The sequence below is a fragment of the Aspergillus wentii genome (genome assembly GCF_001890725.1).
Source record: "Aspergillus wentii DTO 134E9 unplaced genomic scaffold ASPWEscaffold_9, whole genome shotgun sequence".
In the NCBI taxonomy this organism is placed as follows: domain Eukaryota; kingdom Fungi; phylum Ascomycota; class Eurotiomycetes; order Eurotiales; family Aspergillaceae; genus Aspergillus; species Aspergillus wentii.
This window is the reverse complement of record NW_024467840.1, coordinates 801,847-827,834: the sequence shown is the minus strand read 5'-3', so window position 1 is coordinate 827,834 and position 25,988 is coordinate 801,847. Positions and strand designations below refer to the sequence as shown.

The window sequence follows — 25,988 nt, the reverse complement described above, 5'->3', positions numbered from 1 at the left end:
TTATACCCCCAACGCCAATTTTTTTGAAACCAACATGACAATAGATGTAAACATTCAAAGCATGACTTCCCACTACCAACCACGTCTCTTGCCGCGGAATTCCATACCCTTCTCCTTTCTCTTATCATGCTTGCGCTCATTCCTCCTCGCCTTGTCCCTTCCATGTTTCTCGGGGTCTGCAACCGCTTCAATGCGTCTCTTGACACGTCTGCCCTCACGTCTCTCCTTGATGGAGTCTTGGACAAGCGACATTTGAGCCACAAACTCGGTAGTACCCAGTTTCTTTTGCAGAATATCAAGGACCTCGTGGCAGTTGGATACGATGGCCTTGTATGTGTTTCGGAAAGTCTCGTCCGATGAACGCGGTGGTGGAATTGACGAATCAGTCATATGCTGGAGAGGAAGAAGGATGACCGGCAGGGAGGGATGGATTTGGTCGGCCTCCAGGTGTCGGCAAAGAGCCGCAAAGAGGCCAATGGCTGCAGTCTTCGGGATCAATACTTCCGGCCGGGTAGAAAAGACCTCCCTTCGGAGAACATATGACGCTTGCTCGAAGAAGTATCGGATGGCGAGCTTGGGCGTGTTGCCGGCATGGCCGTTGGTAGTAGTCTCGTCGGCTTCATCTTCGGCTTCATCTTCGGCTTCGACTTCATCCATTTCAGTGTCCTTGTCTCCGGCCCTGGCAAATTCAAGACCATTCTGAGCGCAGCACCTGCTGAGGAAGATGGTGTTGCGAACGGTTTGCATCGCAAGCTCCTCACTGATACCAGGCGTCCGAAGACAGCGTACACTAGCACGGATCAATTGCAGCATCGCGTCCTTGTCAATAGCAAGGCCTGCCGACCCAGCCAGAGGAAGCGAGCTGTAGCCACTTTCTGCATTGTGCTTGCCCAGGTCAGCGAGCCACATGCCGATGAGGTTTGCAGCACATGTTTTAACCCAGGCATGGGGATAGAATAGGCACTCGCGAATGGCAGTCCAAATCGAGGCACTTTTCTTGGCCAGGGCAAGGGAAGGCACGGTTTTGCAAAGCTTCGTGAAAAGTTGGAGAGAGAAATAGAGTGTTTCCCAGTTCTCTTGTTCTTGATCTTCGAGAACGGGCTGCATGAGTGACGGAAGAACCTCGATGACGAAACGAGCTTCCTTCTCCTTTTCAGTTCCTTCGGCTTCAAAGTAAATCCTCATAGCCTGCAATCCAGTGCTGCTGAGAAGCAAATTGTCCGTTTGTTCAAGCCAGGATCGAAGAGGTGTGAGAACAGTCTTGATCTGCTCCCTGTCTGCCCTGTTGTAAAGTTCTCCTAGGAGGGCGCCTGCCATTTCTCTGCACTCGGACGAGTCGTCGTTTGACATCACAATAACTACAGGTAGGAAGAATGTACCAACAATATCTTGAGCCAGTTCGGGACCAGTCTTGTTTAGGAGCATATGGACTGCTTCCATGACAGATTGACGGCCGGATTGGTGTTTATACTCAAGGTTCTTAGCCAGGAAACCAAGTTGCTTTGTCCAGCGATTCTTCGCCTGGGGATACTCGATCAAGAAGTGGACATATACACCCCGTGCCAGGTCCCGCGCAGAGCGAGTCTGGTTCGTAACCATCATGGTGGCAATTTGGTCTGCCAACTCGTACATTTCTGGGACCACGAACTTTCTCGCCATGACAGTCCTAATGAAGTTGAATGTCACGCCCTGCCGATCGGGCTCCTCGATGTCGGAGGCAAGGCGCTGGAGCAGATAGGCAAGATGACCATCTCTGAGTTTTGTACTCTTCCTCTCGCGCAGCATGGCTGATATCAACTTCAAAGATGCCTGTGAGGCTTCGGTGTTTGTGCTTGGTGCCTCCTTGATCACCTTTACAGCTTCAGTGAAATAGACGTGGGCGTTCTCATCAATTTCAGGCAAGGGAAGCTTGATGATAGTCGACAGCATTCGAAGAGCAGAAATCTTCACTTCTTCCTGTGCCTGAACGAGTGCATCGCCAATAATAGGAATAAAGCCAGATAGATTGGCTGCGGTCAGTAGCGAATCAAACTTGTTTAGAACCACGCGCAAAACATCCAGCGCAAAGCGAGTCATCTTGTAGGCATGGGAGGAAGTTGTTCCTCGTTTCTCACCCCGCTTGGCGCCGTGGTACTTCACCAAGAAATGTTTCTCTGAGGCGGTTTCAGGTCGGGTTTCAGACTGCGTTGGGTCACGGTATGACTCCTTGATGACTTCGTAGCAAAAGATCAGAAGATCCCGGCTCTCTGCACCTGGGTTTCTCAAAAGTCCCACCCCGATTCTTCTCAAAAGCTCATCGATCTTCTTCACGAGACTAGAGTTCAGTTTCTCGCGCAAGAGAGATTGCAACGGCCGTGTCAGGTTTGAGAGGTTTTGAACAGTGGCGTTCTTGGCCAGCAACTCCATGGAGTCATAACTCTTGCTGCTCTTGACTTCTTTCATCTTGCTGACATATTCCTCGGCATCTTTCTCTTGGCCGACAGTGCCAAAAGTATCATCCATAATCACTGAAACCAGATCCATCAAGCAATAATCCAAATCTCCTTGTTTGAAATCATCTGTTGTTGCCACAAGGATGGAGTGGACAGTGAAGGAAAGAACGTGAAGTTGGTATCCCCGCTTGAGTGCATTCCGCAGTTCCTTGAGTATATAGCTGAAATAGCTAGGTCCCAGGAGAAGGGCAATGTCGTTAAGTGTCTTCCGAGCAGTGTCTCGGGTCTCTTGTACTTTACTCTTGAGAATGCTGCAAACGTCCAGAAGAACTGGAGGTAAACGGATCACCATCTCTTCCTCGGGAAGCAGTTTCAAAAGCTTAATCGTTGTGACCGCGGCTGGCAAACGGAGACTCATCTCCGCCTCATTCTTGTGGTGGATGAAGCTGATCAACTGGGGTGTGAAATTTGTGGTCAGTTCCGTGGCAAGCTTGGAGGCAGATGGGAGGGTTTGAGCGAGTGTTGATTTGGAAGGCACCGAGGATTCAGTATCATCCATTGCATCCTCATCTTTGCTCTCTCCCGCATTGTATTGCTTCGAAGCATTTGTCAAAGAGTCGGCCATTCGTCCCAGGAGCCTGAGGACGTTCTTTTCCATATCAGGCTTGCTCTGCATGTACCCACGGTACCTCCGGAAGGTGGCCCTGAATCGATTCCAATCCAATGACTCTCCGAGTGCCCCAAGCGTAGCTACAGCTTCCGCAACCAGATTATGGTCGCCTCCCTCAGCTTCTGCGTCAAACACGAAATGTTCGTTGAGAGGGATAAAGATCGTGCTAATGTTCGAAGCCTGGAATTTTCCTTGCAGTGCTTCGGTGGCAAGACGACGCAGAGCTCGGAGACGGCGATGCTGCTGAATATGGAGGACATTGTTGAAGAAAGATGCCTCTTCATCGTCTCCCACAAGTAAACAATTCATATCCTGGACGGAGGGCCTAGTTGGGTTTAACTTGACGAAGTAGCCCAGTGCGGACACAAACTCAGACCGAATTAGTTCCGACTTCTGCTTGATACCGAACTGCAAGCCAGGGAATAAGGCGTCAGTCACTAGAGATTCGAATTCTTCCTCATTGTTGTCCGTAGGAAGAACAGCTCTCTCCATGAATCGCTTCAATCCAAATGAAGCACTCGATCTGATAGCAAGTTCCTCGTCATCCTTAACATGGAAAAGCATGTTGTAGAGCAGAGGGCGCCATTGCTTGGCATTCAAAGTCTCCCAAAGGGTTTCATTGATTCTCCTGAAGGCTTTCAACCGGCTCTCATAATCGACTTCAAGCTTCTTCCTAGATATGGAGTTCAGATCAGTGCACAAAGATGCAACTTCCGAGAGCTCAGAATCATGGGCTGCAAAGGCAGTGAACACCCTTGACAAGACCTCGCGGTTCGAATCATCTTTAAAGTAATCAAACATCGAAGAAACAGCCTCGTAAACCTGCTGAGAAAGCTCTGGATCTTCTTGCGTGTCAAACAAAGGCAAGAAGTGCTCCAGAATCCGTAGAAGGCCTGATTTTGTTTTGGGTGACACACGGTCCGGAGGTTGACGAAGGAGGTATGTCGTTATTCCAATGAGACTTGAGGTCTCACGAGAAGACTCGACACAAGGGGCAAGCAGTGACAAGGTTTGAACACCAGAAATTAATGTAGGGCGAGAAGGACCACGCTTGAGAAGTCGATTCATGTGATAAAGAGTATGCTCGATGTAAGGAGACAAAACGACCGAGCGGATTTCATCGGCAGGGAAGTCGCTCATTTCCTCCTGCTCTTCTAGCTTTTTCCCAGTTGAAAGTTCGATGATGGGAACCAGGACCTCATCCATAACGAAAATCTTGACTTCATCGCGGGCTGACTCTACACCAAGACAGTCCACAATCTTTGTCAAGACACTGTCATTGTGCTGTACAAGGTAGAACGATGACCGAGAAGCAGATGCCCAAGTGTGGAAGAGTCGGAGAAGTCCAGATACTCCTTGGGCAGTTTCAATGGCGAAATTGTCCAATCTAGGGTTGATAACTTCGTCGAAGATCACACGGACATATGGGGTCCAATCTCGGTCCAGCGAGATGGAAAACACGAGGTCGATGCACCGGATACAAGTCTGGCGAATGCTGCGCAATATTGCCAGCAACTTGTTCTCTTGGGAATCGGAGTTCTCCATAGCTTGTTCTTTCTCCAATGCTCGGCATGCTCGAACAAGACAATAGAGAACAACATTCATAGACTGCTCCACATACGGAGCCATCCGGCTTTGGAGCGTTTCAAAAACGGTTTCGACCATCTTAATCAAACCAGTCTGCTTTCTTGGGCTAGTAAGTTCCTGGTCAAATACCTCTTGATCAATCTGGCCATCTTTGACCAAGCGGACGCCTCCGAGAGGGCCAAATGAAGTTTGCATAAAGAAATCGAAGTCGCGGTCGGGCAGGTGCGAAAGTGTTCTCAAAATGGCCTTTCTCCGTCCTCCTTGTCCAGCCTGTCCTCCTGCACTTGCGCCGGCTTTCGAGATCATTCGGCCATACAAAAGCCTGAGAAGAACAGGAAGGAGTTCTCCTCTATGCGCATCTTCAATCACACTGTCTTCTCTGCCAACATGGACGAAGACAGCAAGTTCATCCCTAAATCTCTGCTCGTCCAGGATGTTCAAAAGGTTTTCCTGGTAAGGCATTATACTCGGAGACTTCCAGGTAAAGAGAGCTTTGAGGGCGGATTTCTGAATCTCCGAATTACCATGGCACATCAAGCCAAGTACGGCATTGTGGACTTCGGGTGCCTTAAACAGAACCTTGGGGTTGATGAATTGTGCGAGAAGAGCAAGGAACGATAGTCGGTCTTTGAAGCCCCAAGGAATGTATGATTCATCTTCAGAAGTGTCTGGAGCAGCGCCATCCTCTTCGTCACGCAATGCCCATGACAAAAACAATGGAACCACCTGGCGAGAACGCTTTTCGGCAATGTTTGGTGCTGCATTAAGAACACGAAGGGCGTGGGTTCGAGGATACGCGGGAATGACGTCGGAAAAGGTGTGATCCAGCTCGAGGTTTTGCATCAAGGTCGAGCTGGGTTGTTCTGAGCGCCGGAAATTCGAAGAAATGACCTTCTCAACATTGAGCACGTTGTAGCACTGGAAATATTTAGAAGTAAAATTGTTGTCGCTTTCCTCGTCTGCTTCTTCGCTTGGCAAGGAACCTTGTTCCTGAAGCCATTGGATTGCCATATCCGAGACAATCTTCTCGCCTGCAGAGTGCTCACTGATGGATTTCAAAGCGCTAGCAGAGTCATCCCAGAGGGGAGCCATCTTCTTTGAAAAAAGACCAAAGCAGAAATGGGGGATCAATGTAGCCATCCATCTACGCGAAGCTACCTGGGGATAGAGGAGCGCAAGCTTACGGACATGCATAGAGAGGACTCTTGCGGATTGCAGAGTCAACTCACTCTCCTCAACCTCTATAGCTAATGAGATGGGGGAAGCGTCATCGCCAGAAACCTGGACCATCTCTCGTAGAATTTTCAAAGATAATAACCTCAAAGGGTGGGAAGGTCCAGCAAGGTTGGTGATCAAAGCTCCGGCAAAGTCTTCAATTGTCGACTCCTTGAAATCGATGGCATCAGGGCACGCGGAGATGAAAGCGAGTGTTGCCTCGAGGAAAAGGCGAAGCCGAGAGAATTTCGTAACTGCTGCGCTCACTAGTTCCCAGAGACTTGCGTCGATGTCCCCCGATTTGGTAGCGAGCTCAACGTAAGCTTTGAAGCCTTGGCCAAGGAAGAACTTTGTCGTAGCTGATGGATCGGACTCGTTGCTTTTGAGAGCGCTAGATAAATGGGAGTGGAAGCTGCGCACCATATCAGGGAGAAGGGAGGGGTCGGTAAATAATGACATGGCTTGAGGTAGTTTCGAGTATGCGTTGAGAAGAGTCACTTCGTCATTGCTGGGAGTAGATATGCTCAGAGTTTCTTTGATGCGAGATTTCCAAGCGCTTGGACAAGTGATATAACCTGGTTTGGAAACTTCAGATGTTACACATCCAGCTTGGTTCAACCGGAGCAAGGTCAAGCACAATTCATGTTCGTTCTCACGCCACGAAGAGTTGACATATCTATATTCAATGGTTAGAATGCAAGAGGTGAGGCTACGTAGATGCACAAGAGACTGACCTTTGGAAATGGGGAAGAACAACGCTATGGAACCTTTCTGTGCCCCATTCCGCGAACGTGGCGCAGAACGGCAGAAAGTAGGCTGAGAACCGTTCATTTGACACGTTATCCATGATCGGACGCATAAATGGAAGCATTTCATCCATAGGAGACAGCTGAAGTGCATATGCGGTAACAGTGAGAAGTTGGGGCATGGATTCGGCATAAACATCATGTGCAGCTCCAGCTTTCTGGAGCAGAAGCAGCAAAATCTGGTGGACTGCTTTCCAGTTCTTGACTCGGGAACCTTTGCGAGTAGACACACTCAAGAATATTAATCGACAGCAGAGCTCTGCATGCGGCCTGTGGGCCTTTTTGGAATGGGTATCAATGTAAGATTTAAGAAAATCCAGAATGGGCTCGAATGTGTCGGGGGTCGTAAAATGGAGAATGTTGACCACTACTCCGCTTACAACTTCGAGTGACAGACTTCGCTGCAAGTCATCCTCCACAGCTGCACTCTCCAGGAGGCAGTGGAGAACATCAGTGCCGTTGGTGTGGATGGCACCCTTGATACCTTTCATGGCATCAGAGAACATGTTCATGAGACCTTCCTTGTATGACTCGATACTCTTCGAATCCACCGCCGCATTCCGCAGATCCTGAAGCAAAAATGATGTCGCAAGCTCGAGGGGTGTCTTGTTCTTGTAGTAAACCAGCGCAGCCTTTCGAATGAGGAATGACATGGACTCTGCGGCGAATCGAGCAACGAATGACTTTTGTCGTTCCTTTCCAAGATAAGGTGTCATGATCCCAAGTACCTGTCTCAAATCCGGGACAAGAAGGCGAGAAAGGAATTTGAAGGTCCATGCCAAACAACCGAAGCTCCATTCGACCACCTCGACATCAGGATGAGTCGCCGCAACTGACGCCACGAGAGTCACAGCTGTCGCAAAGTGCTTCTCGAACCTCACACCCAAATCCCTCGCAAACTGAGCAAGAAGACTCAGAAGTGGCTCCAATGACAGTTGGTCCCTCTTCTCAATAAACTCCACCAACAAATTCATTATTTTCTCCTCGTGGTATAGAATCTGAGCCAAGCTCTCGCATAGCGGGCTGATTTTGCGTGAAAACTGGGAGAAATTGTCCGACAAATTCAACTCGGCCCAGTGATCAAACGCGGATCTGAAATAAGACGAGGTCGCATCTCCATCTTCGCCAAAGCTCGGTCGACGTACGCGATGAATCGGATCGATCTTTAATTTGGCGACACGCTGCGAAAATCCCTCGAATCGATAGTTTTTGGTGGTTTCTGTACCTCCTTTCACACGCTTCACGGACTTATTCCGCGAAGCAGACGACGCTGCGACCATCTTGAAACCTGATGGCTGAAAATACAAGCAGCGCCGTTAGAATGTTTGGTCGATTCTGTTCTTGAAGCTTTTACTCTTTCCGATAAAAGAAAAAAAAATCATCGGCGCATTTTTGTTCCGGTGCGGAGATTAGCGTCGGCCTTTGCAGCAGGCGCTAACCTCATACGGACGTCACGTGGAATTAAGGTTGGCCCAAGCTCCTCGGGTCCGTTTTTTGGCCGAAAATGGCGATGTCTTCATTTCTCCATAGTATTGCCAACGCCTGTCTGTAAAAATGGCCTCTAAAATGTGAGTCCGTGTGATCCTGATATCATAAAAAGCTTCTAACAATCGTCTAGAGTCGTGGTTGGTAACGTGAACTGCGAGCTGCGAGAAGTATTCACCAAGCTCGCCAAACTGCATGTCAAGCAGAACTTCGCGTTTGCCATTGTCGCTGGAGACCTTTTTGGCGACTGCTCGACTGAGCGCGAGCTAGATGAGGTATCTGGCTTGCTACAAGGGACTATCCCCGTCCCTCTCCCGACCTATTTCGGGCTGGGTAATCGGCCACTTCCCACTCGGGTAATTGAGAAGATCGAGGCCAATGATGAAGTCTGTCCCAATCTGTATTTCCTCGGTAGACGGGGAACTCTCAAAACATCAGAGGGCATCCGAATTGTCGCATTAGGTGGCAAGCTCGAAACAGACACCAAGTCGACCAACAAGTTTCATCCGGGATATGCGGAATCGGATGCCAGGGCTCTCTACGGCGCACACAATGCCGACATCCTCCTCACCCATCAATGGCCCAAGGGCATCAAAACCGGCTCTAAAGTGGCTCTTCCCGAAGGGGTCACGCAGCCGGAAGAGGTGCAATGCGTGGCAGACCTCTGCGCAACACTGAAACCTCGCTATCACATCTCATCCTCCAACGACTTCTTCTACGAGCGAGAACCCTTCTTCCACATGCCAACCCAGGAAAACCCGGACGAGAAACCCCTCACCCGCTTCCTCAGCTTATCCTCCTACAGCAAAACATCCAAACAGAAATGGATGTACGCCTTCACCCTAGACCCCAAAGCCCCCATCCCTCTCACCGTCCCCGTCGGCGCAACCGCCTCCCCTCTCCCCGCCGTCCAAACCAAGCGCAAAAACCTCCCCAGCCAAAAAGAATCCTTCAGCCGTTTCGCCCACGACGACCAAGACCATCGCCCGCGCAAACGTGCCCGCGCTCCCCCTCCTGGCCCCGATCAGTGCTTCTTCTGCCTATCCAACCCCAACATCGCTACCCACCTCATCACCTCCATCGGCAACGAATGCTACCTCACTACCGCAAAGGGGCCCCTCCCAACTTCAAAAACTTTCCCCTCCCTAGGCTTCCCCGGCCACATCCTCATCATCCCCTTCACCCACACCCCTACCTTCAACCTTATCTCAGACCCGGAATCCCGCCAATCAACCTACGCCGAAATGCAACGCTACCGCAAATCCCTCCACGCCATGCTCCAGTCCCGAGCTTCTTCCTCCCTAGGCGCCGTCACCTGGGAAGTCAGCCGCGGAAACGGAATCCACACCCACTGGCAATTCCTCCCCGTCCCCGCCGACCTCGTCAAAAAGGGCCTCGTTGAAGCCGCCTTCAAAGTCGAAGCCGAAAACCTCAAATACCCCAAATTCGAAAAACCTTCCTCCTCCGCTGCCGCAGACCCCACCACCGAACCCGGTGACTTTTTCCGTCTCTCCATCTGGGCCCCGGCATCCGACTCTACCTCTACCTCTGAACCTGACTCTTCCAACGAGGGCTCAGAAAAAACCATCCTGCTCCCGCTTAGCCCTGACTTCCGCTTCGACCTTCAATTCGGTCGTCGAGTCATGGCTAAACTGATGGGTCTTGAGAAACGCATCAACTGGAGAGATGATGTGCAGTCCCAGGAAGAGGAAGAAGCAGATGCTACTGCTTTCAAGGACGGGTTTAAGGAGTTTGATTTTTCGTTGGAGGAATAGATTGGTCTAGATTTTATCTTGGTTACTTTTTTTTCTTGTTCTTATTGTTACCGTTACTGGTTGGGTAGGGTAGGATTGTAATGTTATTGATGCATTGTAATATAGTTCTAGATAGGTTGGGTTTGGATTACCGAAACGAAAAGTTTATCAATTCAATGAATTCTATTTGAATGAATGAGACACCGCGTTGATTCATATCAAGAATGTAAGATTGAAATAAATTCAAAAGTGGTATATTTACAAAAAGAAAATGCCATCACATGTGGCTTCATCAGAATAATCAACAAAGAAGGAAAAAGAACATAAAAGGCATCATCTAAATCGACACACTGGCTTTTTGCGATGCCCTGCTGATTTCATGAAAAGTATGCAGTAGACTGGATGGATACCAAGTATCGGTCAAGCCGATGTTGTTTTTCAAAGTGAATACACGGTGGAGGTAGTCCACATAGATATCCAGATACCTTCCAACGATAAACGGAATCGTCACATCGAAGAGGTTTAGAAGGTCCTGATCAACAAGAAATGAAACCCAAGACACGATAGCGCCAGATATTGAATGAAGAAAAAGATATAAGAGAATGGATCATGGTTCTTTGGAGAACGTCTCGTTAACATTGTTTAAAAGTTTGTTGCGGGCTTTCGTCCGCTTTGAAGGAGACTCGGGGGCCTGCCCGCCGGCTCATTCACGTGCATGTCGAGAGAACTGGGAGTGGCAGTGAACGGTGGAGGGGGAGATGAAGGGGGGAGACTAGGAGAAACGCCCCGGTAGATCGGTGATTGGGCATATCCCGCTGGAGATGGCTGGCGGAAAGGAGCATTTGGGCCGGGCGACGCTTGACGGAACGGAACACCTGGACCAGGAGATGGCTGACGGAAGGGAAAATTGGGCCCCGGGGATGGTTGACGGAGAGGCATGTTCGGTCCTGGGGAGGGTTGACGGAATGGCATACCAGAGCCTGGTGATGGCTGGCAGTATGGGACCGGGCGGGACATATCCGCTGCTGGTGAAGCAGATGGCATGGGGTCATACGGCGAGTAAGCAGCCGGGGCGGGAGACATAGCAGGAGACATGGCATGGAAAGGAGGCGGCTGATTGTAGTCTGCGTAGGGCTGGTTGTCATACGGAGAGTGACCAGGAGATGCGGGAGCAGGAGTGTGAGCACCGTAAGTGCTTGGTGCATCATAACGGGATTCGGGGTAATAGCTGGATGATGTACCCGTCCTGACCGGTGGAACTCCCATGAAGGCGGGCGTGTTTGACCTAGCTCCAGAGTGCATCCGATGAGGTTCCTGCGAAGGATTCAAAGGTTCCATCTCCATCTCATCAACATGGGCGTTCTTATCCTCGACCCTTCTCGTCACAGCATCGTCCCAACTTGGCATCGCGGGCAACGCATCATCATTCACCTTCGAGGCGGCCGGGCTTGAAGGAGCGTCGAACCGCGCGGTACTGGGAGAGTCATAACGAGAGACTTGTGCTCCACGATACACAGGCGGAGCCGGAGACGGTTGATAGATATTGTTTGAAGGCGCCGGAGGTTGGTTGTAAGGTTGATTGTTGTAAGGCGATTGTTCATCCAGATATTTGGACTTATTCCCCCTCCTCCGGCCAGACGGACAGCAACAAGACAAGCACCTGCAGCAGCCCGTGCAGCATTGAATACCACAGCAGAGACAATTAATGACACAGGCCAAAATCGCAATGACGATAACGGCGCCGACGATGATAGCAACGATAACAGGCCATCTAAACAGCTGACGTTAGCACGTACAAACAACGACATAAACAACAGGGCAATGCGACATACTTGCAATAAGACTTTGCCATACAGCTATCCCAGCTCGAAAATGTCTGAGGAGCCGACTTCAGATCGCTAATAGCGTCTCGCGCCCATAACGGGTTGGGCGTCTTATCGAGTACCGGACTCATGGTGGATATCGCAACGTCCCAAACAATATAGACTCGTTATATCCACAGTAAAGAAAGCCGATTACTTCAACACTTGCGACGCGTGCATATACAGGCAGGAAATTGCGATTACTAACAAAAAACCCGATCAGGATGGAAAGTAAGGGTTGCTTCTCCTCGACTCGAGTTTCGTATCTGGATTGGTTTATACACAAGCAACCGACATCGAGTCAAAACGAAGCTGCCTGATTGTACTCAAAATCGAGCACTTGATGATCCAATGCAAATGATGTAAAGAGATCGCATGGAATAACGACGAGGTCGGTCTTGCGTAAGCGTTGGAAAACGATGCGACAGTGGTGTGGAGCAATCGCGGCCAATCGATCCTAGCACAGCTTAAAGAGCGATGACTTGGAAGGGCAAAAGAAGGATTGTTTGACAAAAATAGAAAAGAAAAAGAGAGACAAAAGTGCCAAACTGGAGATAATCGACAATGGCGGTGCAAGACGGAGGCTGGTGCGAACGAGAGACGGGCTGCAAGGCGGCAACCACAGTGGGATGATTGACAACTCCTGGAACGAGAGACAGGGGATTCAATATCAGAACGATGGAAGTTTGGAAAGGAAAGTCTGAAGGGAAAGAAAGAGAAAGAAAAAAAAAAGACGCGATTACGAGAAAAGGAGTTTCCACAGATCAGCGCCGAAGAAAGAAAGAAGATTAAACGAAATTCGTCGACGAACAGCGCGGAGGAGCAGAAAACGACTTGAAACCGTCGGCAAATGGAGGCTGCAACTCGGGCCTCCACCATGTCGATCTCATTTCTCGTGCCGTTCTTCGACATCGTAGGAGTAGAAGTATTTGTTTATCGTCTATTTCTACCTACTATCATTGTCAGGTCAGTTTATATTATATTCAGTTGTTAAGAATTGCTGTTCTGTATCTGAGAATGTCTATATCAGAACACAGACCAATGGTTCTTCTTTTATTAGAAACTAATCTAGAAGAAATTAAGGATAAAGGATGAATGACAAAAACCGATGGAAATACTCCGTGGCCATTGTACATCTGACGTCTCATAAGATAAGCTTATTCAACGCTATCAAAAGTACTGTACATGAAGTAGATCAACAATGGGTATGTTCCAATATCAATGGATTACTCCGTACATGTTGATGAATCCCTAATTTGAAACACCATCGACACCGTCATTATGATACTAAGTAAAGATAAAACAGAGAAGTTCATGGTCCCATGACAGATTCTTTGCTGTTCATTCCCTCGGTCCCATCAAATTATTCATGCAAAAGCCAGAAGCCAAAAGTCCAAACGCCCAGATAAGAGAAAATAGTTGCAGCTCCGATATCCGTAATATATTCAATTCATTTAATCCTTTGCTGGGGGTGGGCCCGGAGGTGCTTGGTATACGCGATCGTGCGGGTAGGCATTGGGAGGCTGCTGCAACTCAATCCCGGATTGTTGCGGTTGTCCACCAAAGTAGCCATACGTTTGCGGGTTGGGAGGCGAGTATTGGGGTGGAGGAGGCTGTTGAGAGTACGGATCTCCGTAATAAGGCTGCTGATAAGGTTGTTGTTGGTGGTAAGGCTGTGATTGCGAGTAGCTAGGAGGCGGCCCAGCCAACCAGGCGGTTCCAGGATGAGGACGAAGACCGTGGCTCCGACGACGGCGAGCGTTGAAACAACTGGTAATTGTGAGCTATTGAAGGGATAAGAGGTGAAAGGAAAAGAGGACATACGCAAACATAAAAAAGATGATAAAAGCGATGCCAACGATCACGGCAAATGCGACCCAACGGCCCCAGCTATCCCAGCGACTGTAACCATCTCTGCAATTTTCACCATAACCACTGCCAGAATATTATTAGCAAGGGTCTGGGGTATGAATGCAGCCATGCAAGCTGGAAGGGAGACAGTACTCACCACCACCGAGGATAAAGGACACCCATGGCGACGTGACGATCTTAGGCTGAAATATGACGTCGATTCAAGACTAGTAGCAGTAATAGCAGCAAGCTGCAGAACACGAGACTGATGATTCTGTGGAGAGAAAGATAGAGAAGAGAGAGAGAGATAGATAAAAGACAAGGCTGGAGGGAAAGAAGATCAAATAAAGATCCTAAAGTCGGGAATCGATGAAAGAGAGAAAAAAAACGCAAGGAGAACTTCTCCAGAGACGAAGAAGAAGGGAAAACGGGTTGGATTCAGTTGTGGCTGGTTGGCTTGGCGGCCTCGGCGAATCCCGTTTTGGGAATGTAGTAGGCAGAAGGATTTCACAATTATTATCAGGGATTCATCTGATGGATAAATATCTTCAAGTTGGATTCAAGTAGGTAATTATAGTCCGTTCATCAGGTAGCTAGTGTTGGTTTACCAAGACAATCCGTTGCTTCCGACAGGGCTGATGGAGAGGCTCTCCACTGTCTCCAGACTGTAGAGGCGTCATCACCAGAGCCACCCGGATATCGGCTCGATGATGCTCAATTCTGCAGCAGATGGAATACAACTTACAATTCAGATAAATATCTTCTGTCTGTATGTCTTTGTTGTACAACATGTGAATATATATTGATCCTACTGGCTCAGACCAGACGTGGAAATAACACCCGCAACCTTAAACCACCCTGATTACGCAGTGTCTGGCGACCGCAACTAAATATATTCCCGTCCAAGTCACCTACATAGTAGTATACGACATACTACATATACCAGATCTCCTCAACGCGTCACCAGCAGATCCAGATCATCACCGTAGATATCCCACTGCCCAAGGTCTCACTGGCGATATGCTCCCAGTGTTGGCGGGGTAATTTGCTTAGTTTCCCTCTTGCTGGCCGATGGATGGATGGAGGACGCAGGGCTTTGGCTCTAGTTCCCGCCTTCGCGTCTGCAATGCCAACGCATCACTTGGTCTGTGTGTGGCCTCACTTTGGTCGATTATAATAAAGGAGGGGAAGTGCAGAGTGTAGATGTCTTTTCTCTTTCTCTCTTCATCTCTCTTGAACTGGGTTGTTGGTTGTTCTTGGGCTTGCACACCCTCTTATGACTCACTGACAACCGATCATCGCTATGCATGTCTTCGTACACTCAGTACACTCAGAGTACTTGAAGATAAAACAGTTTATTCCAGCTGTTACAGTCTGAACAGAATGCGCCATTTAAACATACACGACTATCACACCAGTCAAATTGATCAAAACAAAAACGCTCAAGTTACATGTGTCTGGAATCACATCGTCAACATCATTAAGTCTGAGCCCGAGCCGAAATGTTGGTCATCTACAAAATATAATCTCGATCGTTGAAAATGAAATGCTGCATCAGAACATGTCGCGTGGGCAGGTTTCCAGTCGGTTTCCTCTTCGCTTGTCGTTCATCCCTCATCGGCTGGCCCGCGCAATTAACCAGTGCAGAACCGCATCCAAGTTGGTCTCCTCTTTGGCGCTGATTCCATAGCAGCTCACCTCCCGGCGGGTGATTGACTTGAGATCCATCGCATCAATCAGTTCGTCCACTGACAGCTTATTCGGAAGATCGGATTTATTCCCAAGCACCAGGAGTGGGATCCCGTCCAGGCTGGGTTTGGTTACCAATTCGTGCAACTCCTCCGTTGCAACGGGCAGAGCGCCCTTATCGGCCGCATCTACTATATAACTAATCATCACAATTAGCTTGATTCGAGTTCACTGGTCTTGAGTAATGAAAGCAGGTTCTTACACGATCGCGTTGACCCCCCGGCAATATCGCTCCCACATCGGTCGAAATCGTGGCTGGCCTCCTAGATCCCAGCTGAACGGATATTAGATTCAACGGCGTCCCACGGCAAAAGGGCGGACACTGAACGGCAGGGGAAACTCACCACTTCAGGGTTACATGGCCTTTCTGCACTCGCTTGGTATTGAACCCGATGGTGGGGATGGAACTGCAGAAAGTGTCTTAGCAAGGCCCCCGGTGGCTAGGCTAGCTCCTACGTGCTGAAAGACTTACTCTACTGTGAACTCACCCCCCTGCACAATCGACACATCACATCAGCGATTTTGGGCTCTTCTCACCGACGGAACGGACCAATGCCCTGCGTCGGATCAGGTGGACAAAGACAAACATACCGCAAGAACACGGAGCAGCGAGGACTTGCCTGCATTTTGAAGACCGATCATGGTGACATCCATCTCCGTTGCCCTACATGTTGCGAGTGCTCGTGCTTAGCGACTCGTTCTGCGGGGACGGGCCGGGAAGGCTATTTGCGGGAACGACGACGACAAATGATTACTCGATGGGAACAACGGCCCACTTACCAGAACATCCTCAAGAGCCAGTCATAGATCGTTCGAAAGATTCCAGCCATGTTGACGTTGTGCAATGGGGCGAAAATAGAAAAGAGGTCGAGTTGGACAATGCTTGGAATCGGCCTTGTGGGATGGAGGGTTGTGGGCGAATATATCGAAACTCAACGATAAGAGGAGTTTTGTAAAGGCAAGTGGGGTGGTGGTGGGCTGTTGAAGGGGGGAGATGACCACTTCTCCTCCCAATAATAATCAGGGTAATAATATGGGCAAAAAGTAATGTGCGTAGTCAAGGCAGGCAGAAGAGATGAGAAATAGGGTCGGGGATAGGACTGCGTTTGGGAATCAGGACGACCGGGAGAAAGAGAAGGACAGGAAAGAGAAGCAGGATGCTGAAACCAGACTCGTGCAGCACGAAAGAATAACCAGGAAAAAAAGCTCCGCGCTATTCAGACCCGTTCGTTTCTTGCTTTCCTTTCTTTTTCCGCTGCTAGAAAGAGAAGACCGAGCGGCGATATTTTCCTTCTTCTGGAGCTTCTTCCTTTGCGGTGAAACTGCGCTGCTTGGGGATCTTACTATGGGCACGCATGACCGTTCTTTTGCGCCGCTTGGGAGGGGAGCGCTTAGGCTCTTCCGGGGCTGGCGCCGTCTGTCAGTTCAATAGTCGCAAATGATCAGCCCGTAGTCATGGTTTTGCTCGGGATTTATGATGACATCGAGGATGACTGGCATCAATTAATAATGGTATCCGCTATCTGATAATTCTTCCTTGCCTGGCCCTGGTTTGTTTCTGGGGGAAAATCGACTGAGGAACGATCAACAATGAGATCAGACGGTCGATGTGCTTGCCTTGTTGCCTTGTGGCCTGGGCATCCCGTGATGTCGGTCCCGTGATGCACGTGATGTCACTGCTTTCGTTCCGCCTTCCTGCCTTACTGCCTTACTGCCTCAGGCCACAATCTAATCTATCAGCACGTGATGATAACTGTCCGCCGGTTCCACCTCGAAAAATTTCCCCGTCGGCGACGAGAGCTTCGTTTTTTGCCCTCCAGACCGCGACCCTTAATCCTCAATTAATCCATCTGTTCTCTTAATTCTCCTACTGCCCTTCTCCTTGATCTACTCCGAGAGAGAGGAATGGGCTTGTGATTGCACTCATTGCACCGGTTTCGTAGCTGGTGCATCCGAGTGTAGAAAGCCTTAGGACTTTTCACTTTTTTTTTCTCCGTCCATCTTGAATTCTCGCCAGGCGAGAAAAAATACCACCATGGCTCCCGCGCCGACAGACACCAATTGGACTGTCGAGAATGACGTCCTTCGACGGGAGCGTCTGTTCAGAAATCCCCCCTCGGACCATACCGCATACCCCTCCTTGGCCGAAGCGATCCGGCCTCACATCGACTCTTTCAATGCGCTGTTCGACGGTAGCAAGATCCTGGACGCAGGATTGAAGGATATTGGTATCAAGACCTTCCTTGACGGTGATGCAGAGACTCCGGAACAGAAGAAGGCACGGCAAGCGGAGGGCCGCAAAGCACCCAAGAGGAACAGGCTCAATGTTCGCATTAAAGAAGTCTTCCTTGAAAAGCCCGTTCTGCCCCCGACCAACAAGTTCACCACTCGCAACCGTAACATCTACCCATCGGAGTGCCGTGAGAGGCATGCCTCATACAGAGGAAAGCTGCGCGCTAGGATTGAGTATCAGGTCAACAATGGAGACTGGGCGGAGTCAGTCAGAGAATTGGGTCAGGTTCCAATCATGTTGAGGGTGAGCATTGGTGATTACTGCGATTATCAGAATGAACGACTAATATGAACAACCCATCAGACCAACAGATGTCACTTGGAAAAGGACACTCCCCAGCAGCTCGTCCAGCACAAGGAAGAATCGGAGGAATTGGGTGGTTATTTCATCGTCAACGGTAACGAAAAGCTGATTCGAATGCTTATCGTCGGAAGGAGAAACTTCCCCATGGCTATTGTCCGTGGTTCATTCACCAAGCGTGGAAACACCTACACCAAGTTCGGTATCCAGATTCGATCCCTTCGACCCGATCAGACATCCCAGACCAACGTCCTGCATTATCTCAGTGATGGAAATGTGACCTTCCGTTTCTCATGGCGTAAAAACGAGTATCTCGTCCCGGTGATGATGATTCTCAAGGCCCTGGTAGAGACAAACGACCGTGAAGTTTTCGAAGGTCTGGTGGGAGGCGCTTCCTCTAAGGGCGTTGACAACATTTTCGTGACCGACCGTGTTGAACTTTTGTTGCGAGTGTACAAGGCGTACAACCTGCACACTCGCTCATCTTGCCGGGCTTACCTGGGAGAGAAGTTCAAGCCCGTTCTCGGAGTTCCATTGGACATGCCCAACGAGGAGGCCGGTACCGAATTCCTCCGCAAGGTTGTTCTGCCTCATCTTGGAAACCAGAATGTCACAGAGACTCAGGATTATGACAAGTTCAAGATGATCCTGTTTATGATCCGAAAGCTTTATGCTCTTGTCGCTGGCGACTGTGCCCCCGATAACCCCGATGCCGTTTCTAACCAAGAAATTCTGCTTGGTGGCTTCCTTTACGGGATGATTTTGAAAGAAAGACTAGAGGAGTGGGTGAGGTCTTTTGCCCCCATCCTCAGGGACTGGAGCAACCGTAACAACGGGGCAAAGTTCACTGATCCCGAATTCGAGAGGGATTTCCTGGGCAAGGTCGTGAAACGGTCCAATGAGAACATTGGAGGTGCCCTGGAGTATTTCTTGTCGACAGGAAACCTGGTCAGTCCTACAGGTCTCGATCAACAGCAAACGTCTGGTTACACCGTCATGGCCGAAAAGATCAACTTCTATCGATTCATCAGTCATTTCCGCATGATTCACAGAGGTAGTTTCTTCGCCCAGTTGAAGACCACCACAGTCCGTAAATTGCTACCCGAGAGTTGGGGTTTCTTCTGCCCTGTTCACACGCCTGATGGTTCGCCATGTGGTTTGCTCAACCATCTTGCGCACAAGTGTTTGATTGCTACCAGCGACTTGGATGTCTCTCATCTCCCTAGAATTTTGGTTCAGCTTGGTGTACGATCCGAGTCATCCGTGGCTCTGGAAGAGAGTGTGACCGTCCAGCTTGACGGAAGAATTATCGGTTACTGCTCACCCAAGCAAGCCCGTATGATCGCCGACACCTTGAGACATTGGAAGGTGAATGGCACCAACAATATCCCGCGGGAATTGGAAATTGGATACGTCCCCAACTCCGGTGGTGGTCAATACCCCGGTATCTACATGTTCTCCCAAGCCGCCAGAATGTACAGACCCGTCAAGTACCTGCCTACCGACAAGCTCGACTACGTCGGCCCCTTTGAACAGCCATTTATGGAGATTGCCTGTTTATCACAGGATTTGGTCGCTGGTGTCTCCACCCATATCGAGTTCACACCAACCAACATTCTCTCCATTGTTGCCAACATGACGCCTTTCTCCGACTACAACCAGTCTCCTCGTAACATGTACCAGTGCCAGATGAGCAAGCAAACAATGGGTACCCCTGGAACATCAATCGACTACCGAACAGACAACAAGCTCTACCGCTTGCAAACTGGTCAGACTCCAATCGTGCGGCCACCACTCTACAACGCATATGGATTGGACAACTTCCCCAACGGCACTAACGCTATTGTGGCCATTATTTCTTACACGGGTTATGACATGGACGACGCTATGATTATCAACAAGTCTTCGCACGAGCGTGGATTCGGTCACGGTACAATCTACAAGACCAAGATCCACTCACTCGACGACAAAGACTCTCGGAGAGGCAAGTCGAGACGTGAAATCAGCAAGCTCTTCGGTTTCGCCCCAGGTGGTGAGATCAAGGCCGAATGGCGTGCTATGCTTGATGAAGACGGTCTTCCGCACATTGGCGCCAGAGTCCAGGAGGGCAGTCTCGTTGCCGCATGGCACACCGTGCGCTACGACGCAGCTTCCGATTCCTATGTGAACGTTGATGGTGTCACCCACTTTGTCAAGTACAAGGACGCTGAAGAGGGTTACATCGACAGCATCCGTGTCATGGGTGCTGAATCAGGCATTGAACCCTGCCAGGCACTCAGTGTGAAGTACCGCGTTCCCAGAAAGCCCGTCATTGGTGACAAGTTCTCTTCTCGTCACGGACAGAAGGGTGTTTGCTCACAGCTCTGGCCGGCAGTCGACATGCCCTTCTCCGAGAGTGGCATGCAGCCCGATCTTATCATTAACCCTCACGCTTTCCCTTCGCGTAAGTTGAACCCTTCTTATAATGAGGAATTGAAATGGTGGCTAACTCAATATAGGTATGACAATCGCCCAGATGATCGAATCTATGGCCGGTAAGGCTGGCGCCCTGCACGGACATCCTCAAGACTCGACTCCATTCCAGTTCTCCGAGGAGAACCCTGCAACAGACTACTTCGGCCACCAGCTGCGCAAGGCCGGATACAACTACTACGGTAACGAGCCGCTGTACAGTGGTATCACCGGAAAGGAATTCGCGGCCGACATCTTCATGGGTGTCGTCCACTACCAGCGTCTGCGTCACATGGTTAACGACAAGTTCCAAGTCCGTACCACTGGTCCCGTCAACTCTCTGACTGGCCAGCCCATCAAGGGTCGTGCCAAGGGTGGTGGTATCCGTGTCGGAGAGATGGAGCGTGACTCCCTCATTGCCCATGGTGCCGCCTTCATCCTCCAAGATCGTCTCATGAACTGCTCCGACGCCCAACGCTCCTGGATCTGCCGTGACTGCGGTTCCTTCCTGTCCGCGCAGGTCGCAGTCTCGTCCGCCGGCTCCAGCAAGGCCCGTATGGCTGCCAACGCCAGTGCCTCCGCAGCCACCTCCAACCAGCTCACCCAGTCCAGCGGAGCACCAGGCATTGTCCGCTGCAGACGCTGCGCCCGGGAAGCCGTCTTTGACGACTCTCGTGCCGAGGTTTGGGAAGACGGTGATGGACGCCGGTATGTCGGTGGTGACAATGTCACCATTGTCGCCGTCCCTGGTGTTCTTCGCTTCTTGGACGTTGAATTGGCAGCCATGGGTATTAGGATGAAGTTCTGGGTTGAAAACTAAGCACCCGCTGAAAAAAGAATTAGATGATATCAAAGAGTTTCTAGAAGTCAATGTTGTCTGGACAAAAAAAAGCATGTCTATAGGGGAGCATCTGTTTGTTGATTTATGGGATGTATGTATTTATTTCTTGGGATATGAGTTTATTTGTAGCATCCATCATATTATTAGTACTATTTTTCTTCAGTTTTCCTGTCCAAAGTTAAATGTCTTTATACAAAAAAACTCAATCGCTCACCACTGGGGTATACTTATACTAAATGCTTTACGAGGAATATATACAAATCGAACTTTTGTAAATGAAACCATCTTTTCATGTGTACACCTTCCCAGAAACCGGCGACTCAACATCGAGAGAAGCAAAGCTGCAATGAGCATACATAATTCGGTTTCCGGACGCATAATCATAATCATTATCATTATCATTATCATCAACTGGATGAGCTGTCTCCCCCCACATAACAGCCTTGACAGCCGCATCTCTATCGTCACTCGGAGGATGACAAGCGGCACTGATAGCAGCGCTGCAACTCCCAGCATTCGGCATGCGCGATTTAAACCGCCTAAGGCCCAGACCCAGCAAAACCGTTAACATAAGAGCGCCGAGGATAATGGCGAAAATCGTCGCCATGGGCGACCATGCTGCGGTGGTCATTATCGTACTGGACTCGTTGTAAGTGACAAGCGGGTTGACGGTGATAACGCCGAAGAAAAGCGACTGCGAGACGAGCCAGTGCAGGATCGCGGAGATGATCATCAGCGGTATGCTATACCGGTATGGGAGGGTGAGGAAGTAAGTTGAGCGCTGGGAATCCGTGGGCCACGAGACGCGGAGTGCTTTGCGCTCTGTGGCGAAGCTGGTGTATTCGACTACGAGGAGCATGGAGGTGAGGATGTAGTTGAAGAGGAAGTAGGCGACGGAGACGATTAACTGGGGTGTGTTGGCGAGAACGATGATGCCGAAGGATTCTTTGTCTGTGCTTGCGAAGAGACTGTATTGGTTGAGAGAACCGAATCCCAGGTTCCAGAGGGATTGGAAGTCGATATCGTGGTTTCTGCGTACATGCATGATGCCGCCTGCCAGAAGATAGATTGCTGCAGTGATTATGGATAGGCATCTGTTGTGATATATCAGTTTAGTGCGATTCTTTGGATCGTTTGTTGCTCTCCTCTGCGATACTCACAATGCAACCAAAGCCCCCCAATGGCCTTTACTAGCAGCCTGGAACCATCTCTTTCGACCAGGGAGAATATCCGGGACAACATGAGGCTCCCAATTCGGAGCGAGTGGCTGATGAGAAAACCAAGGGAGAAACCAATACCAATGTCCTCCCCAAGGCTGTGTGTCTTTTGTCAGTGTTTCCTTGGACATCAAACATCGCCCAACAGTGTACGGATCCGGCCGTTTTAGAAAAGAAGAAATGGCATCACCAGTTGTCAGAAGAATTTCTCCACGGTCCTGACGAGTTGCCAGAAACATGCAGGCCACTTTGATTGCGTTACAGACGATAACAACAAAGCATATAGCAGGACTGAAAAACAACTGACAATGCTCCTCGCCTTCCATGACAAGGCAAGCTTGCAAAGGAAAGTGGCCTTCCCATCCAACTGGATTATGGGGCCACTCAGCCATGCATGTTTGGGGTGGGTTTTCATCAAACGAGACCTCGGTAGCCCATGAGCTGTTGGCCCAATTGCTCTTGTTTCCCAGGAATTGGTGTATCTGATTCGCATCATATACGTTTCCCTCAATATATCGGAAGAGGGTGTTGGTATCTTCTTGGAGCTGTTCAACCTCGGCTGTGAAATTGTTGTTCGGCTCCTCTAGTTCTTTGTTGCTGATGAACTTGTACACAGGATTGAGACTGGACTGGTTGAATTCCACCGTGCTTCCTAACGCTGGAACTTTCATATTCCAGGCCGGCACTGACCAATTGTAGGCAATGTTTCCCTCATACCCCGGCTCAAGAGGAGCCAGATCAGAGAAAAATTCTGGATAGTTGACACCACCGGCGAAGATTGAATCTGTTAGCTGGGTGTTGTTATAGTCGACCAGTAGTACCACTGTTCCGCGGCCAGGCACCAGTTGATTCTTATTGAGCGAATCGAGACATTCTTCAGCCGTCATATTCTGATACGAGCCTTGATTGAGTTGCGTCATGAAGCTGGACAGACTCTGGTTGGTGTTTTGCTGCCAGCAGGCGCCGTAATTGGCGCTGATATCGGCTGTTTTCCAATCCAGCTCCGGTGAGGCTATTACGCGTTGGTACGCATTGATGTCTATGGATGAAAAGACAGTCGAGTTATATCTAGATGAGGCGGATGTGAGACGAGGAACTAACTCCCAGCATGGCGGATGTTTTATACTAACAACAAATGGATAGGCAGAGTCGTAAACAACAGCGTCGCCCACAGAACCTTACGTCTCCAACTGACGATGACCAAGTTCCTGAGACTGCTCAATCCAACATCGAGCCATTGGCGTTGAGAGTGCGCATGGTCAATGTCCTCACGGTCTGGAGCAACCAAGCCCTGCATGCAATAATTACCAGCAGCCAGCATCGCAGTACTGAGAACGTTGATAGCCAAATGCATCCCAGTCGCTGTATTTTGAGTCTTCGAACAACTGCCCTTGAACAACGGTGCCATAACAGCAAAACGCTGATTGGAATGGGCAAAGGCGACCGCGCACGCGACGATGGTGAGGGCCACATTTAGGGCCAAAATGGAGGCAGTCACGTAAATGCACAGTTGCATGCCCTGCATCCAGTTTTTGGGGTTGAGGACGAGCGATTTCGTCTTCTTTTCGTCGTCATTGTGCAATTTCTCCTGGCTTTCTTGACGGTCTTGGGACTCTTTCAGCTCAATGGTGTCTAATTCATCTTGGGGTTGAAGATGTCTGCTGTGGTGGCTTGTGTGGGGTAGGATTGCATCCTCCTCGCTGTCGATCAAGCCTCTGCGGCTGTCATCTGTGGCGTAGCTGGTTGTTTTTCGAAGAGAAGAATGGCATATGGATATCTTATCGTTTAGTTATCAATTTAGCACGAGGCGTGGTGGTTGTGATGTTCTGCAGCAGATGGGCGCGAAGCGAACATGAGGCTCTAATGCACCAAATCGATTTAGGAATAGCTCAGATTTATCGAAATATCATTGATTCATTGCATTTTCCATTCATCTAATTAAATGGTCATATGTCTACTTGACTAGAACCTGTATCCTACGAAGGCTAGAGGAAGAGGATCTTGCATGCCTGAAAATGTAGAATTAAAAACGCATCATCATATCCACCATAAGATTTCCATCCCCTTACAACTCCGACGTAACGTTCGAGAACTCGCCCTTCTCCAGCTTCGTCTTCCAGAAAATGGGGTTCATGTCGTTGAAGCCGTGGTGGACCCATCCCTCTTCCTTGACGTGGTACAAGTTGATGAAACCACCAGAGTAGGCATCTCTGTGCATGGCGGCGAGAATGCTTCGGCGACCAAGCTCAAGGGCCTCCTCTTCGGTCAGCTCGTATTTGTATTCGGCATCGAGCACACCATATGCGAAGGTTTGACCGGATCCAACACAAAACAAGTTACCGGGGAGTCGTGTGCCGTCCGAGTCGATATAGTACAAGGCGGGTCCTTCTTGGGGTGTCATCTGCGGAAACTAATGTCAGTACTAGTCGGATACCACCGTGGATTGAACATACGCCTGCCAACATCGTTCCCATGCTCAGACCCATGCCCTTGTAAGAGTATGTCAAGTTGGCGAGAATCTTCGAAGCAGCAGCAACCGTGATACGGCGCTTGTGTCGGATTTCTGGTGAAAATTAGCATTTGTATGTTATTAAGTAGATATCCTGGAACTTACCATGGAGTGTGCACTGCTGACTCAGATATCTCAACCAGTATTGACAATCCTACCACCCAATCAGTATACAGAAGTCAAAACATTATGGTATGGAATCCCCAATAATAAAGAGATCCAGATTGAACATACCGCAGCACCACCAGCCATAGTACCCAACAAACCAGGAACCGGGACCGGGTTCTCTGAAGGCTTATCCTCACCACGACTCAACCGCGAAACAGGAATAACCTTCTTCACCGTCTGACTGGCGATCCAGTTTCCAGCAGTCGCTCTCGAATCTGTTGCAACAATCTAAAATTGACATGCTCGTCAGCGGAGTCCCGTTGGGCATTAGGAGAGAAGGTGGCGGCGTACAATTCCGCCCTGGAATCGGAATGCGAGTGTCGTCGTTCCGTGGGCAAGCTTAATGGGGCAGTTGGGATTCGAGTGGTCATCGGTCATAGCACGCAGGAATGCCGAAGACTAGATGAACGATTCAAAACCGATGGTCAGCCGTCTTGTATTCTCTCACAGTTGATTTGGTGTTGTCCACGTCAGGGCTCCGTAGCATGGTCCTCCACGAAGCCGAACACCCACAACCGCCACATCCAGTGGATTTCAAACTCACGTTGTCGACAGGAGGGAGGTTGAACTTCAGAGAGATGGAAGGGTGGCTCTCTGTGAGATCGTGCTGCTCTTGCTCGGAATAGAACTCATTCTGGTGGGGGCGACGCGAGTACTGGGCGACTAATTTATCCATGATGCCGGATATCTGATGTCGAATTTGATGGGAGCGAGACGCAGCCGGACGATAATGTACAAGGACTATGCGTGCGAGGGAGAGTGGGATGTGGTGGAAGTGAAGCTGCTCTGGCGGAGAGC

At 49.7% G+C, this 25,988-nt stretch overlaps 10 protein-coding genes across 10 annotated transcripts; 3 read left to right on the top strand and 7 right to left on the bottom strand.

Annotated features, from left to right (window-relative positions):
- Positions 1-72: 72 nt before the first annotated feature.
- ASPWEDRAFT_177059 (putative HEAT repeat protein (DRIM)) lies at positions 73-7,990 on the bottom strand (the record flags this gene model as incomplete). The annotated part of the gene is made up of 2 exons (XM_040831600.1): positions 73-6,580; positions 6,639-7,990. The coding sequence occupies 2 exons, from the start codon at positions 7,988-7,990 to the stop codon at positions 73-75; spliced, it is 7,860 nt and encodes a 2,619-aa protein (XP_040684080.1).
- Positions 7,991-8,264: 274 nt separating this feature from the next.
- Positions 8,265-9,970, top strand: ASPWEDRAFT_54995 (CwfJ domain protein; the record flags this gene model as incomplete). Its single annotated transcript, XM_040838136.1, has 2 exons — positions 8,265-8,278; positions 8,329-9,970. The coding sequence occupies 2 exons, from the start codon at positions 8,265-8,267 to the stop codon at positions 9,968-9,970; spliced, it is 1,656 nt and encodes a 551-aa protein (XP_040684079.1).
- Positions 9,971-10,591: 621 nt separating this feature from the next.
- Positions 10,592-11,903, bottom strand: ASPWEDRAFT_177057 (uncharacterized protein; the record flags this gene model as incomplete). The annotated part of the gene is made up of 2 exons (XM_040831599.1): positions 10,592-11,720; positions 11,782-11,903. The coding sequence occupies 2 exons, from the start codon at positions 11,901-11,903 to the stop codon at positions 10,592-10,594; spliced, it is 1,251 nt and encodes a 416-aa protein (XP_040684078.1).
- A 92-nt stretch (positions 11,904-11,995) lies between these two features.
- ASPWEDRAFT_710352 (uncharacterized protein) lies at positions 11,996-12,994 on the bottom strand. The gene has a single exon (XM_040839158.1). It carries the CDS (start codon positions 12,721-12,723, stop codon positions 12,088-12,090), a length of 636 nt encoding a protein of 211 aa, XP_040684077.1. The 5' UTR covers positions 12,724-12,994; the 3' UTR covers positions 11,996-12,087.
- Positions 12,995-13,265: 271 nt separating this feature from the next.
- Positions 13,266-13,845, bottom strand: ASPWEDRAFT_32581 (resistance to Congo red protein; the record flags this gene model as incomplete). Its single annotated transcript, XM_040833688.1, has 3 exons — positions 13,266-13,581; positions 13,636-13,746; positions 13,820-13,845. 3 exons carry the CDS (start codon positions 13,843-13,845, stop codon positions 13,266-13,268), a joined length of 453 nt encoding a protein of 150 aa, XP_040684076.1.
- Positions 13,846-15,130: 1,285 nt separating this feature from the next.
- ASPWEDRAFT_45973 (ADP-ribosylation factor-like protein) lies at positions 15,131-16,076 on the bottom strand. Its single transcript, XM_040836670.1, has 5 exons — positions 16,003-16,076; positions 15,884-15,903; positions 15,756-15,818; positions 15,614-15,685; positions 15,131-15,550 (listed from the first exon to the last, which is right to left on the bottom strand). Exons 1-5 carry the CDS (start codon positions 16,063-16,065, stop codon positions 15,277-15,279), a joined length of 492 nt encoding a protein of 163 aa, XP_040684075.1. The 5' UTR covers positions 16,066-16,076; the 3' UTR covers positions 15,131-15,276.
- On the top strand, positions 16,002-16,980 carry ASPWEDRAFT_45972 (uncharacterized protein; the record flags this gene model as incomplete). Its single annotated transcript, XM_040836669.1, has 1 exon — positions 16,002-16,980. A coding segment is annotated over exon 1 (245 nt), but the record flags the coding sequence as incomplete, so codon positions are not given.
- Positions 16,981-17,446: 466 nt separating this feature from the next.
- On the top strand, positions 17,447-21,275 carry ASPWEDRAFT_121400 (DNA-directed RNA polymerase I core subunit RPA135; the record flags this gene model as incomplete). The annotated part of the gene is made up of 3 exons (XM_040829075.1): positions 17,447-17,947; positions 18,008-20,447; positions 20,503-21,275. The coding sequence occupies 3 exons, from the start codon at positions 17,447-17,449 to the stop codon at positions 21,273-21,275; spliced, it is 3,714 nt and encodes a 1,237-aa protein (XP_040684073.1).
- Positions 21,276-21,413: 138 nt separating this feature from the next.
- On the bottom strand, positions 21,414-24,322 carry ASPWEDRAFT_710345 (uncharacterized protein). The gene is made up of 3 exons (XM_040839157.1): positions 23,644-24,322; positions 22,457-23,581; positions 21,414-22,390 (listed from the first exon to the last, which is right to left on the bottom strand). The coding sequence occupies exons 1-3, from the start codon at positions 24,036-24,038 to the stop codon at positions 21,586-21,588; spliced, it is 2,325 nt and encodes a 774-aa protein (XP_040684072.1). The 5' UTR covers positions 24,039-24,322; the 3' UTR covers positions 21,414-21,585.
- A 79-nt stretch (positions 24,323-24,401) lies between these two features.
- On the bottom strand, positions 24,402-25,982 carry pre2 (proteasome core particle subunit beta 5). The gene is made up of 6 exons (XM_040836668.1): positions 25,735-25,982; positions 25,482-25,589; positions 25,257-25,418; positions 25,128-25,176; positions 24,967-25,076; positions 24,402-24,914 (listed from the first exon to the last, which is right to left on the bottom strand). The coding sequence occupies exons 1-6, from the start codon at positions 25,864-25,866 to the stop codon at positions 24,579-24,581; spliced, it is 897 nt and encodes a 298-aa protein (XP_040684071.1). The 5' UTR covers positions 25,867-25,982; the 3' UTR covers positions 24,402-24,578.
- Between the last annotated feature and the right edge of the window lie 6 nt (positions 25,983-25,988).